The sequence below is a fragment of the Ostrea edulis genome, chromosome 2 (assembly GCF_947568905.1).
Source record: "Ostrea edulis chromosome 2, xbOstEdul1.1, whole genome shotgun sequence".
Classification (NCBI taxonomy): domain Eukaryota; kingdom Metazoa; phylum Mollusca; class Bivalvia; order Ostreida; family Ostreidae; genus Ostrea; species Ostrea edulis.
Window position 1 is genome coordinate 12,012,368 of NC_079165.1, and position 16,165 is coordinate 12,028,532.

At 37.4% G+C, this 16,165-nt stretch overlaps 1 protein-coding gene across 1 annotated transcript; it reads right to left on the bottom strand.

Moving 5' to 3' along the window:
• Positions 1–5,051: 5,051 nt before the first annotated feature.
• LOC125682497 (transcription factor Sp3-like) lies at positions 5,052–15,873 on the bottom strand. The gene is made up of 8 exons (XM_048923122.2): positions 15,679–15,873; positions 15,374–15,566; positions 13,673–15,223; positions 12,683–12,869; positions 9,986–10,078; positions 9,008–9,108; positions 7,286–7,393; positions 5,052–6,932 (listed from the first exon to the last, which is right to left on the bottom strand). The coding sequence occupies exons 1-8, from the start codon at positions 15,739–15,741 to the stop codon at positions 6,790–6,792; spliced, it is 2,439 nt and encodes an 812-aa protein (XP_048779079.2). The 5' UTR covers positions 15,742–15,873; the 3' UTR covers positions 5,052–6,789.
• Between the last annotated feature and the right edge of the window lie 292 nt (positions 15,874–16,165).

The window sequence follows — 16,165 nt, forward strand, 5'->3', positions numbered from 1 at the left end:
TATATAATTCATGTATTGCACTAAATTAAAATTTCATTGATAAAAATAAATGTAGCCATGCTTAATCAGTTACAGTATCGGTCCTTTGAAGACTAACGATCTACATTAGAATTACCTTTTACCAATGTAAGGTGAAGATAACGAACAGTGATCAATCTCATAACTCCTATAAGCAATACAAAATATATAGTTGGGCAAACACGGACCCCTGGACACAGCAGAGGTGGGATCAGGTGCCTAGGAGGAATAAGCATCCCCTGTTGACCGGTCACACCCGCCGTGAGCCCTATATCCTGATCAGGTAAACGGAATTATTCGCAGTCAAAATAAAATGTTTGTAGGTGCAATGACAAGCGATTGCATGAAAATGTGGATTTCCCCCCACCAACATGAAATCGAATATTTTTTAGAAGTTGTCTATACTATGAACTTATGATATATTTAAAATTAGGCATTCCATGTTGTCATTTACATAAGTATCTGGAATTACACTATATGTATACGTGTATTGACGTATAAAAATATCGCAAAGAATTTTCTCAACAAACCTCCACTGAATATATATATATATATATATATATATATATATATATATATATATATACACCCTAGCCACAGTTTTATTTATTTTTTGGCTGTCTTGGATTCAAGTGTACTTTTATACAAACCCAAATATCCGTGGGTTTACTACTTATCGCTTCCCCCAGACAATGCAGTGAAACTTATCGATTGTCTTCGGAATGAAGATAATGCTGCAATACTTAGATCAGCACGTATTACGACAGCTGTTCGTCAGAGAAATTCTAGGCTGTTTCAAATAAACTTTAATATTATCAGACTGGTTCGATGAACACAAGTCCTTCACATCATTTTATTATGGTTAAGGTGGCCTTAACTTAGTTGCCCCTGACCCGCCACATCATGATCACCCCCTCGCTTCATACCAGTAAGACAGCCGTGACGTCGCCTCTGTTATGAAATTTAATATCGAGAATAGAATATGCAGAAATGAACATGATTTATTAATTATTGAGAATAAATCGCCCCGACACCAAGGATACAATTATTGAAAATAAGTTATAATTTTGTTCTAGAGCAATAATGATAGCGAGTTATTATAATACCGGGGTTACAGGCTGGTATAATTACACGCTTCATATATTCATGCAATGATGATAAGCAGAAAGTAAAGTGAACAAAGTGATAGTATATCAGGGTTTTTTTTTTCTCTCTGTCCGTTCTTTGTGAGAACATACACATGAACAAGTTTGAACGCATTTAAGAGTGTTTGAAAACAAGCTTGTTAGTTCTTGGTTCCATTTACATGTAATGTGAGAGGCTACACAGTCCATGAAGAACAAATCACGGCTATTGAGGGGGTCAGGGACAAATCACGGCTACTGAGGTGGTCAGGAACAAATCACGACTACTGAGGTGGTCAGGGACAAATCACGGCTACTGAGGTGGTCAGGGACAAATCACGGCTACTGAGTTGGTCAGGAACAAATCACGGCTACTGAGGTGTTCAGGGACATATCACGGCTACTGAGGTGGTCAGGAACTCCACACGCGCAAACTGTAATACACTATGCTCGCGTTTTTCCAAAAATTATTTCAGAGATAAATCGCTAGATTTTGGATAATAAATATAGTCGACAATCATTTTTTCTTCATTACATTTTTTACACCTGGTAGAGAGAAGAGGACCGGGAGGTGCACAGTACCTGATCTACGTAGGAACCCTCCGCAAAACTGTTGTAAGGGTACGCTAGAATCAGAGGGAATGGTATTATGTAATAGGAACCAATATTTGGACTGAACATTGTCCAGTGAAGGCTTGAGAGCCCGAAGGTTAACGATTTTCGGAGTTATATCCTGTCGCACTGACGTTTGTACGTGGAATATTTCTAACTCATAGTGAAAGGTTTGGCAAAGACAGTTTGCATGTTGGGGACCGGAAACGAAAGATCTCGGCAGAAAAATCAATAATCTTCATTCGTATGTTCATACCAAGAGTCTAAGAAGAAAACTCAAGCAATTTGGAAGAATTTTAACCGCAAATGATTTAAACAATAAATCTGCTTCCTAAGCAGTACGCAGTTATTGGTTCTCTGCTGGTGAAAACTCGTCTGTCCCACTTCCATTTCCGCACATTTTCTTTTAGTATTTCATAAGTTGAATAACTTTAAGTCATCTTTGCAAACCATGCAAGCGCCGATTCGCTTTCTCCTCTCAATATTCCCCACGAGTACGCGAATAGGAAACTTGACTTGCGAAGAGATTGAGGCACAGGTACTTGCACCTGTTTAAAAAAATACTGTAAACAATAATGTAAAGGATTGTGTACATTGTTTTTTAAATGGGAGCAAGCCCAAATTGATGGGTTAAAGACAGTGCGCGCGCGTCACTAAAATGACCAACGATACAATTATAATAAGATTAAAAAATTTCCAATCTCATTAGAATTAGATGTTAGATCCGCTCACATACGATGTTTGTGTAGCGAGTATGTAAGCGGATCTAACATGTAATTTTAATTGAACAATTTTCGGGACCTGTTCTTTCTTGAGATTAGAAAGTTCTTCACCTTCCCGTCTATTATGTGACAATCAAGTTCACTAAATGGGACGAAGACCAGCCCCTGGAACTGATGTGTGAAAATGCCTGCCAGTGGTTAAAGTATGAAGACATTTAAAGACCCACAAAAAAAAACACCGTACGGTTGCTCCACGGATCACTGAATGTGGGCGGAGCTTATCCATGGTCAATGTTATTTACCTGGAATTTACCTGGCCAAGAGATCGGTTGTTGTGTATATTTTTATGATATACACAGGAAATTTCTCAGGTTATTACAAATTATGCTTAGTGTCTTGATTTGTGCAAACAAAAACAAAAAATTAAATTTCTACCTACATGCATACCGCACTTCTATTTCCCGTAAACCTTCAAACTTGGTCATATTTATGTATTGCAAATGACAGGTTTAGCCCATTTCTAAACCTTTGCTTTTTAAAACTTCTAATTAAATTGTTATATATCGTATATAAATAATTTCCTAAATATAATATTACCCGGCGTTTCCGGGCACTTCCTGGTGTCCTGTAAGTTCGCGGTGTCGTGGGTGTAGTAGGTAAAATATCCATGTTTCGAGAGAATGAATAAATCCAAGTAGATCTGTGTACATGTACAACCAAATGAAGAATGATCAAGATACCCCTCAATATGGGCCGTCTGTAGGGTTTCTGTAGCTGTAGTGTTTGCGTAATGGTGGTATCCCAAACAGAAGCTGACACGAAGTCTACCCCTCCCCCCCCCCTCCTCTCTCTCTCTCTCTTTAGGGTTTCTGTGGACGTAGTGTTTGTGTAACGATGGCATCCCAAACAGAAACTGACACGAAGTCTACACCCTCTCCTCTCTCTCTCTCTCTCTCTAGGGTTTCTGTGGACGTAGTGTTTGTGTAACGATGGTATCCCAAACAGAAGCTGACACATAGCTAGTCTACCCCTCCCTTTCTCTCTCTCCCTTACTCTCAATCATTGACTAAATGAGTAATTATTGTCATACGTATGCAACACTATTGCCATGCCATACTATTTCATCTATATTATTGCTACAGTTTTACACATTTCTCTTTCTCTCTCTTTATAAATATAAAACCGTGATAAATTATAAATAGCTCAATAACTCTCTCCCCCCCCCCCCTCTCTCTCTCTTTATCTTTATAAATATAAAACCGGGATAAATTATAAATAGAAATATCTCAATAACTCTCTCTCTCTCTCTCTCTCTCTCTCTCTATATATATATATAAATATAAAGCCTGATAAATTATAAATAGAAATATCTCAGTAACTCTCTCTCTCTCTCTAAATATAAAGCCGTGATAAATTATAAATAGAAATATCTCAATAACTTATTTATGCTTTTTTACTATTGTTTGATTTCTGATTGTGTAATTCATAATCCATGTGGTATCTCAAACAGAAACATTTTTTTAAACTACTGTAACAGTTTTACGCATGGGCAATATAACCATTATACATGTTGATGTGCTGTACCAATAAAGAATTGTTCATGTTTTTATAAATATAAAGCCACAATAAATCATTAATAGAAAACATTCCAATAACTTATGTTTGTTTTTGTTTTTTGTTTTTTTTTATTATTATTGTTTGATTTCTGATTGTTTAATCTATAATAACATGTATAAAGATGGAGAGAGAAAATACGATGATAAATTGCATTGTATAGGGGACGTTAGAAATTAAAATATTCTAGGTGCGAGTCAATGCTATCAAAACTCAGGTATACCGGGGCTTTCCTCAAGATCTGAAGACTGCCGGTCATCATTAGCCATGATTGTTATCAAAACATCTTTCTCAGGTAGCTGTAGACCACCGTCTCTGCAAACGTCAATCAACCTAAGCTCTATTGTTAAAAGTTTGATTGACCAGCGGCTTATCATTGATCGCGACACAGGTAAAATTTGGGGGCGTTAACTTAAAGTTGGGTCTTTAAGGGAGAGGAATGTAGCGGTCAGCCGGGTTGGACCGCCGGTGGCCAGATAGCTCATTTAGTATAGGGCACCTGACTGGAAATTCAGGGGGCTTGGGTTCGAATCCCGATCAGGTCCGATGCATTTTCTCCCTTCCTGTTATACATTATACTTAGAGATGTTGATATAACAGCACCCGTCTTCTTTTCACTCGGTACTCAAATACTGAATTATTGAGACTAGTGGGTGGCATTTACTGCTCAATTCCACAATTCTCCTACAATGTCTGTTGAAGACTGATGCTGAGAGAGAAAAGTCAATAGAACTTCTGGACATCGAAACATCAATTGCTTCGTCCTGGCAGCATTAGTGAACCGTAGATTTTCCCATCAAGAAATTCCCCTGCGACACATCTCTTCCCAGAATTCCCCTGCGACATATCTCTTCCCAAAATTCCCCTGAGACACATCTCTTCCCAGAATTCCCCTGCGACATATCTCTTCCCAGTACCCAACTCGAACACTGCTGGTAAAATGCACGAGAAACACACAAAATGTTGACTTATCTATTTATTTCACATTGGGACATTGAAGCAATACTTTCCTTACAAAATCTTACATTGTAAAACCTTCAAAAATATTTCCAAGACTCTAAAAATATGTAATAAAATGCACTTGTAAGGTGACTAAGGTACACGATATGCCCGTCTGCAACCACATGTACATGATGCATATCTGTTTGCATGTCTGAAGCCACAAGCTGTGATGATGAAAATTGCGATTCCAAAACTAGGCTAAAGTGACCTAACTTTGGGTTTCGACACTTCTCCCAAAATGCATCAACTGACCAAGGTTGACCTAGGCCTCACAGAGCTCAAAATAAAATATGATCCAGAAGAGATCTGCAAATGTAGTCATAAAATTTCAAAATGAGGCCATACTGTTTTTTTGTTTATCATATACTTCACCCCCCCCCCTCCCTTGATGCACCAACTTTGATGTTCCTAAGCTTGACAGTGCTAAGATATGGTCAGGAAATGATTTGTATATAAGTAGAGTCATAAGATTTCAAAAGGAGGCCACACAGACTTATTTTTAGTTCATGACACATCTCCCCCAACCTCCCAAGATGCACAAATTGTCCAAGTTTGATGTTTTACAGTATTCTAGATATAATCCAGAAATGATTTGTATAGCCATAAAATTTCACACCAAGGTACATTGACCTATTCTTAGTTTACAACACAGCCATAAAATTCCAGAAAGAGGCCAGTGACCTATATTTGGGTCATGACACACCTTTCTCCTAAATACATCCGGTGACCAGGTTTGATGGTCCTAATCATCAGTCTATAACAAATGATTCAGACATAAAATGATTATTTAGAGCCATAAAAAAGGCCACAGTGACCCCATTTTGGTTTTTGACACACCTTCCCAAGCTACACTAAATTTATTAGTCCTAGGCCTCACTGTGAAAAAATAGATGACACAGAAACAAAATAGCTAACAGACAGACGGACAGACGGGAAAAGCGTATACCATAATACGACCCATTAAAAGACAGGCGTACAAAAGCTAAAATTCCAACAAACTCCTAAAACGCTTATCCCTGCATGTCCATTTTGCACTTTGCCCTTTTTTGTCTTGTTTTTCACAGTGATCATGGTGATATTGAATACTGAAAACATCATTTTAAAACTGCTGAGCAATATATTCAATTATTCATAAACACTTGAGATTCACATTTGTAGATCTTTGTTAAATACCCTAGATCATAATGCAAAGTCTTGCACATTTAATTTGGGTTTTCGTTATTCAATTGCAAGTAGTGGTTTTTTTTTTTTATTCCATGATTTTCTCACCAAAGTTAATTCTTAATAATTAAAGACGAATTCCACTTCATCTAATTTCAAACAATTGAAACAAAGCAAAAGCCATAACAATTGACTGTACGACATCTTTAACAACACAACAAGGTAATATAACAGGTATAGCTGTTAACAATAATTTACCATCATAAAATCTCCATCGTTCAGAATGGAAAGAGAAGCATTGCTGACATCTTGGATATCAGACAATTATAAATAACTTCTGAAAACAAAGTCTCTAAAACACTTGGAATTAGAGCACCAAGTTTCTTGTTCTCGGGATTCCTCAGTAAATCCAGGAGATTCAATTCAGGCGAGTTTATTTTTCATCACTGGAAATATCCGTAGTAGCACTGAAGATAAGAACTTTATAAGACACACAATGTTTGTGTTTATTAGTGCTGCACTCAGACAGAAATCTGTCAGCCCTCCTCCACCTGCTGTATCTGTTGTCCAGTGTAAGTAGCCACTACCTGGATGGTGGTCGGCCCCTCCTCCGTGTCCACAGTCAGAGTCTCATGGTACCCCCCCTCAATCTCCCCCTCCTCCCCTGCTTCACTGGAATCTGTTAAAGAAAGAGAAAATTAGGAACAGCAACACTTTTGATCAAGAACAAATTCATAATTGGATGAAAAACCTGGAATTCGGAACAGATGTGCATATACCTTCAATATTTTGATTTCCTTGCAGATGTTTTTTATTTTTCAATTTACAACATCTTTGCGAAGCATACGAGTGTGTGTGTGTTGATAAGACACATGTTTTCCCGAATCAGAAGGATGAATTGTGTATCATGTACACTGATATTCATTACCTAAAGCTTTTACCGGAAGTCAATTTTTCTGTGCTTGAGAGATGACAGACTTGAACGTTATTCCCTAAAGATGCCTGGACATTTTTGTTTGACAATGAAATTACCTAATGCTGATTGCGCATTCTTGTTTTTGTGTGTTTTTCTGTGTTTTGTGAGATGATCACTCCTCATAAACCTCTTCTGACATTCTGGACATTCAAACCGCTTCTCTCCTAAAAAAATTCACAATGTAAGAATTAAAACATTTGTAGATAAAGAGGCCCACAGACCTTAATGATTGCCTGATCCACAGCAAAGTATCAAATTTGAAAAACATAAATTTTGCTGTGCTGCACAATGTATCTTATGTTACACAAACAGCAAACATCGCAAAAATTCATCTCGAAGGTTTTTCATGAAAAAATTTGAAAAGCCCCCCCCCCCCCCCACCCACAACAGTGGTTGTGTTTAGAGCTTCCTGCATTGGTTAAAGTATTTATATTACTATTGCGTGAATATCATTCATCTAACCCATATGATGATGTCATTTCAACACATTTTTTAATATCATTCCTTTCAATGTACAATCCATTAAGACATGATCCTGTGGAGGACTGGGTTAGAATAGGTCCTCAGTACCCCTTGCTTGTCGTAAGAGGTGACTAAATGGGACGGTCCTTCGGATGAGACCACAAAAACAGAGGTCCCGTGTCACAGCAGGTGTGGCACAATAAAGATCCCTCCCTGCTCAAAGGCCTTAAGCACCAAGTATAGGCCTAAATTTTGCAGCCCTTCACCGGCAATGGTGACGTCTCCACATGTGTGAAATATTCTCAAGAGGGACGTTAAACAATATTCAATCAATCAAACATTAAAGGGACTGATTCATGATTTCCCCCAAAATTTTCTTTTTCACTTTTAATGATCAAAATCTACTGTCTAATGTGTTTAAAAGAGTTGAAATATAAATTAAGGTTATACATTATCAAAGAAGCTCATTTTAGAGAGTTTATTATTTGTTTTGTAAACAAAGATTACGGTATGTTATTGTTTATGAAATTTTCAAAAGAAATGGATATCGATCCAAGTTTATTATATCTTTCACATTTTGTGGCATTTTTGGGGTAAATGTGTCATCTAAAAGTTAAAATTTGTGACTATGCAAAATAAAGATGCTTTATATTACAAAATCAATATTTCACTTGTTTGTTTGTATACATAAAAAGACTCGAGTCTTTGTTTACATAACACAGATTTATGGCTAAAATATTGCTTTAATTCTTGCATTCAGAAGGTCAAAATTTTGGCTGTCAATATTAAATGAGTTATATTTTTAATGTTTACCATCAAAAATGAAAAATAGTTTTATCAAAAATCGTGAACCAGTCCCTTTAAGACATGAACAACACTGTTTTCAAGACTCATATCTATTCTGATAGAAATAGATTGGAACTGCGACATTCAAATCAAAATAAATAACTTTGAAACATGAGCAGATTCTTATAGATACAGGAAATAATCACTTCATAGATTCCATTCAAAAAATAAAAATAATGATTAATAAACCAGAAGATACATATCCCCATGTACCCCCTCCCCCCTTTCTCTGATCAAAACAGAATATCTGTATCATTTTGTCTACTCAGGTCCATGCACCTATCACACTTGAATATGTGACCACACCATGGAAGACTTTTCATATAAATCTAAACTTCTGCCCAATTATACATCTCATTCAATTTACCAAAACAAAAAAGATATCTAGATGATATTCAATGCTGTGTAGTTGGATAATGGATACAGAATTTATTTCACGAACAAGACAGGATGTGCAATTCTATAATTACCTGTATGAGTTCTTCGGTGTCTCTGAAGCTCATCCGACCGTGTGAAACGTTTTCCACAAAATAACCAATTGCAAACAAATGGTCGTTCACCAGAATGCCACCTGCAAAAAAACATTATAAACCCGTACAAGGCAATACACCACAGATTTATGCAGGGGAAGGCAACCCAAAATTTTTTACATGATAAATGATAGGATTAATTATATGATAAAAATTTGTCATACTATCTGTTGATATACGGCCTAGATAAGCTTCAGTACTAATTTGAAAAATTGAAACTCCCGCCATCTATAGAGGCTGCCATAATGTGGAACTCTTTTGTATTCAAGACCAAAAAAAAAATCAATAATTTTGATGTCACACCGTCTGTTCCAGTTTTGATGAGATTCTAAGATCTGATGTGCATGCGATATGATAGATTTTACGAATAAATAGGTTGATGCCTTCCTGTCAAGCTGTTAATTGCACTAATGCAAAGGGGAGATGTGATCTCCCCCAATTTCTGACCCAACCAAGTCATCTGAAAAGAAAAGACTATGTAAACTGTGGATCCATTATTTGCGTAATGATAAGTTCAGGTTCAGGACATTTGTATGAAGAAACGTGTACCATCTGCCTGGTCTGCGACTCGAGCGAACGTCTTCTTTTCTCAATTCCCTGTTGCGAAAGAATGGGCTCAAATCTATACGGCTCCAAACTTAACTGTACGTGACTTGTCATGTTTACAGTGCTGTTGATGAAATAAACTGGAACCGACGGTGTGACATCATAAACTTCAATGGCCACTCTCTTAGTGGCGGGTAATTAAAAATATATGGTAGACCGTAGATTTATATTGATTTAATCATTAAGCAAGGATTTTTGTTGTTAAAGACTGTTATTTGCGATATCATTTAGTAATACTTAATTCATAAAAGCAACAATGTGGTAAGGGTTGCCTTCCCCTTTAAAGGACTGCATGATTAGATGTGTACTCACCTTAAATGGGCCCGTAGGTGTGAAGTTTTCCCATAAACTTTATTACATCCTGGATAGTGGCAAATATGCTGTTTTTTCTTGTTTTCCCCTGTTCTGAAATAAGGTGTAATTGTAAGAAAGGGAATTCAAAATAAGTGATGGTCACTTCACAGTCATGGAGTTGTCTTTCTTCTTTTTTGTATTTAAAAAAAAAAACCAAGATGTGTTTGTGAAACACAAATGCCCCCGATAATGGCCAATTCCGAAGATGGCCAAGGTCACAAGGGCAAATATCTTGGTACAAGTAGAAAGATCTTGTCAAAAGAAATGCTCATGTACAATATGAAAACTCTAATATTTACCATTTAGAAGTTATGACCAATGTAAAAAAATTAAAAGTAGGTCAAATGTCAAGGTCAAAAGGTTTAATACCAATGGAAAGGTCTTGTAACAAGGAATACTCATGTGAAATATCAAAGCTCTATCACTTTCTGTTCAAAAGTTATTTGCAAGGTTAAAGTTTTCAAAACGTAGGCCAAACTACAAGGTCAAGGTCACAGGGTCAAAAATGTTGGTACCCAAGGAAAGGTCTTGTCACAAGGAATACTCATGTGAAATATCAAAGTTCTATCACTTACTGTTCAAAAGTTATTAGCAAGGTTAAAGTTTCAGACAGAATGACAGACAGGACAAAAACAATATGCCCCCCGATCTTTGATCTCGGGGGCATAAAAATGAGTTATGCGTTTTTGAAAAACTCTGTCCCCAAGCGATTTTGTGGCAAATTGACATTAGCTTTTCAAATCACCAACCATGAAGACTCCATCTAATGATCTTGTATTTATTAAATCTAATGGTATGACCATGGTTTATGTTGCAATCAAACTCCAACTTTGATCTCAAAGGCACTAAGGGTGCAACGATTAACCGCGAGACGATATATCATGGTAATATAATATAGACTTATGATACTTTACACAATACTGCGGTATAATATAGACTTATGATACTTTACACAATACTGCGGTATAATATAGACTTATGATACTTTACACAATACTGCGGTATAATATAGACTTATGATACTTTACACAATACTGCGGTATAATATAGACTTATGATACTTTACACAATACTGCGGTTCAGTATTCTCGGTCCAAATTAATTTGAACCATCCGATTTTGCTTTGAGATTATGTCGAAAAAATGGCCTCTGGTATAAATGGAAAACGTGGTGCCACTGAAGTGGATTCAGTGTTGGGTTTTTTTCAACTGCAGGTATCATTGTCACTACACAAAGATCTGTATCAAAAGTAGATTTTGTTGATGTTTTGATCTTTTTAAAGAAAAATGCAAAGTTGTAACAGTAAGGTACAATTAAATGATACCAAAATCGGTGTAATTGTTCATTTGTCATTAGCCATGGCAAGTATCGTGATATGTATTGTGCTATCGTTGGGTCTGTATCATGATACGTATCGTGAGGCAAACGTATCAATGCACCAATAAGAAGCACAGAATATTAATTATTCTGGTTAGGCCTAGATAAATAAATTGTGTGTTTCCGGTTCCCTGACCGACCCTAAAATATATTAGCCGACCCTGAAAAATTATACACCGATATACTTCCCGGAAGTACACAATTCCGGTTTCAGAATTAGAAATCCTAATCTCGATCATTTCCGTGTTTGAGAAAATACATGATATACTTCCCGGAAGTAAACAATTCCGGTTTCACTATTAGAAATCCTAATCTCGATCATTTCCGTGTTTGAGAAAATACATATTCCTTTACGCATTAAACAAAAGTGTTCTGAGAGCGATTTCTCCGGTGTGTGTGTGTTTGTCTTGCCAAGCATATTGCTAGCAATTACGATAGGAAAATGCAAACATCAAGAGGGAAAAAACTTTATGACTACGGTAAAAACAATGAATCATTGTTTAGTATTTTTGAGAAGCATCATGAAGGACCATCTAATTGGCCAAAACACTGCGAAACTACAATATTAAGTTGGCCAAATAAATCGCATTCCAAAAACATGGAGCCGTATGAAGTTCAGGGCAGTATTTCTGTTGGTGATTTAGCCAAATTTGAAATGGAATATTTAGAGTTTATTTGTGAACCAGACGTTGACCCTACATTAGATGCAGGGTTGTTAGTGGCAGCTGAATCGGCGACCAAAAAAGCTATTGATGCCTTGTAGATTTTAATGTCGAAAAGACAAACATATCAAGAAAAAAATATCCAGGTAGCTTTTGCATTATAACTATGTCGGTGTAATATGCATTTCTCAAAATAGTTTTACATGTACACAATGTGCTTTAATCCTGATATAAAATGTCATATTGTCAAAGTTGAATTTTAAACAATAAAATGTTCAAATAAAATATTTACCCTACCTACCTTATTTTTTTCCAGGCTGGAATAGGAAACCCACTATTTATTTATCTTGGCCTTACAAGTATTCTCCCCTTCCTACTGTGTTTAGTGGTGACATTTGTTAGTGTGCTTATCTGTTTCCTGGTCACTGTCAGTATTACTGATTTATAATTTAAGTTTTTATCAAATTTTTTATTAGATTTGTAAAAATATAACACGTCCTTGCATATCAATTTTTCATATTAAATGTTATGAAGGTCTAGGTCATTGAGCGGAAATTCTGACATGCCCACATTGCAAGAGGGATGCCAAACTTTGTAGTAAGCAAGTTCGCTTTACCTCCCCTCATTGTCTTTACAATTCGGACAGGTGCAGGCTACCCTCCTAAGTCTGCGTCCCGGCTGTGCCATGCCCTGCTCTGTAGGACTCAGTGGTGGGTTGTTAGGGGTTTGAACCACCTGCCATTTGGTGGGGTCATTGGGATCTTGTTGTATTGTTGTCCCAGCCACAGGCTGTCCAGTATTTGCTGGGGAAAAAAGATTTAACACAATATTAGCTCTAAATCTGAAAATTTTATTCTGTTGTAAAAATGTGCTAATATGATAGTTTTGTATGTAACTTTTAAACCATAATCATTAATAAAATTAAAGATTTTATCAAAATAGAGACTATGGCTCTATTGAATTCATAGCATTATACAGAAATCAAATTTTGTATGGGAAGACAGTAATATAATTTTTCTTCATTCAGAGCCTCTGGATAGGTTGTCTAACACAAATATCAATAACTAAAGTTTATATCATTTAACCTATTTTTTCTATCATTGAAATCCTAAATCACAATTTGCACCAAAACTTTTCGACACCAATGTGACAGCTATTACATACTGCTTTAAAATCATAATGCATATAATAAAACGCTATTTGTCTTCAATGTGGATCCCTATTTGACCTTTGGGTGGGTAGTAGACTTGTCATTGGAGAATTATTTTGGGCTTAACTTGTAATGTAGAGGCATGGAATGAGCAAATAACTTTCAAAGTTTAAAATAGACCATGAACTAAACATTTGATCCAATTTACTTTATACTAGAATAAGCCAAAAAATTTCCAGAAATTACCTAAGACTTTGAAATAAATTGGTTTCTTGCAAGAACTAACAATGATATTACAATGTCAGGCCATCTTTTCCATGTACGTTAGAAAAAAAGAGGGAAAAAAATTGATAAGGACAAAATAACACATAATTCTTATATCATAGAGGAAATCCACTAATTTTTTTTTATTAGCACTGTAATACGAGTAAATAAATACAGAGAAAAATAACCTACCATTGATGATATGTGCCTGTTGAGGAGCTGGTTGAATGTTCTGTACAGTGGCTGTATACTGCTGGGACATTTGGGGACTCAGAGATGTTGGTGGCTGGGTCTGCTGGGATGTCTGTGGCTGCGGGGCCGCTAGAGTGAGGGCCCCCTGGGATGTTAATGCCACATTTGACTGTATGGGGGTTGGTCCTGCTGCAATCAACTGTCCCTGAGGGGTTAGTTGAAATGTTTGTATCCCCTGAAAATTCTGCACGGTGGGCAAACCTTGAAGGTTTTGTAGAGTCATGTTGGGGACCTGTATGGTTTGAATTGTGTTTGGTGCCCTGATACCCCCCACATTTAGATTATTCATAGTGGACAACCATGGTGTACCAGCAATGACTTGGCCAGGCTGCTGGGCGCCTGAAAACTGGATGTTTTGTCCTTGGATGGTCTGAAGGCCAAGTTGTTGTGGAGTAATCACCTGACCTGGCTGTAGCACTGAGACAGGTTGTGTTGACTGAGACGATGCCACGGTATTGACAGACGACGTGGTAGCACTAGAAACCATCTGGGGCATGGAGTTCATCACAACACTTTGTCCATTAGACACTATCATGCCTTGTGAGATCGGAATTAACTGTCCTGTGGCAGCATTGTACACAAGTGTGGGCATTTGTTGAACAGGAATAGTACTGGCTGGGAGAAGCTGGGGCACTGCAGTCTGGCTGGGTTGTTGTATTGTAGATGTTGTTGACGATGATGATGAAGATGACGGCGGAGATGAAGTAACAGGGTTAGGCTGGATCGTCAAAGTCTGTGGGGTGGGTGGTTTTCCTCCATTGCTATTGTCACCACTTTTAGGGGGAGTAGGTGTCACATTAGAAATTTCCAGCACTTGTGGTTGAATTTGAATGGTTTGTGGCTGTTGCGTTGGCTGTGGTTGTTGATGTTGCGTTGGCTGTGGTGCAATACTCACTGTACTCGTACTAGATACAGTCTGGGCTCCATCAGAATTTGTCTGTCCACTGCTATTGGCAGTGGTTGTAATCGCTTGGGAACCTTGGACCATCTGAAATCCTGGCAAATTTTGTAACTGAATTGCCTGCATTGCCGTAGCCTGACCATTTGATACAGGTATTTGGATAAAATTTGGGACTTGTTGATACTGTGACTGAAGTTGCACAGCCTGGACTTGTCTTGGACCCCCCTGGACATTACCCAAACTAACTAAATTCCCTCCCAAATTCACAACGTTCCCTGTCAAGTTAGCAAAACCCATGTTTGGGATCACATTATTAGCAGGCAGACCTTGAGTCCTAATCAGTTGACCATTTGGAGCAGCGAGCACGGTTTGCTGACCACCAGTGAATATAGCCTGTCCTGTGTTATTTGCTGATGGTGAGGCTGGAATGATGATCGCAGATCCATCTTGACTGTCAATACCGATTGTAGGGTAAGAGGGAATAACACTGTACTGTACATTCCCATTAGCAAACAGTTGAGGCTGGGATGCCTGCTGTATTATCTGGCCATTAGGACCTATGGACACTGGGATCCCAAATTGCTGTTTACCTGTAAAACAAACAAAAACAAAAAAGGCAAATATATAAAAACATTTTTTCTCATTAGAATCTAGTTGTACTGCATTCTTCAACGAAATTAATTTTTTTTTTTAAAAATCACCACAACTTTAACAAGAAAATTCAACTCAAAATCTGATACCACTAGCATCGACAATGGCCCCCGATGGTAACTGTATGAAGTTTGGTGTCACTATTTCCGCACCCCCAGCCTGTCCAACAACTCTCACCGCATTACCCCCATTCGGTGTGGCTCCTCCCTCTGGGGCAGTCGCAGGATCACCTATTTTACTACAAGTTGCTGCTAGTAGGGCTAAGGGGGATGGCTGCGCGTCCTAAAACAAGGCGGGGTTAAGTGAGACGAGGGTGTACATAAACATGGCCGATACATGCTGACAACATGCGGTGGTGCTGACTGTATTAATACACATTTGTAGAACATCTTACCTGAGAGGAGCTTGCTGGGACAACATACTCCTGGTTATTTCGTCTTACTGTTATTGTTGTCATATGGTTTATCTTAATTTTTCACTCATCAACAAATGAAGAAAGAGGCTTGTTTATTCAAAATATGGGCCGTGAATTCATTGTCACAGGAAGGTGCGTCTCCCTCAATGGCTCGTGTCCAAAATATTAATAGCTTAGATGAGATTCATGCGCAAAATTTTATTTTAGCCTTTGTATTTTTTGAAATTCTTGCAGAAATCACTTACATTTATATATTTCAAAGCTCGTTATCATAAATGTTTTGATTTCGAAGCGATTGAAGGATATTTCAAAACAAAAGTAGTGATATTATATTGTATCGCGGAAGGATTTGTCAATGAAAACATACACGCCTTTCTCCAGCACAGGATCCGGTATTTTGATTGACATGAAAATATAGATTTTTTAGCAAGATCAAAGGGGTTGAATTTGATGCACTAAATTCATG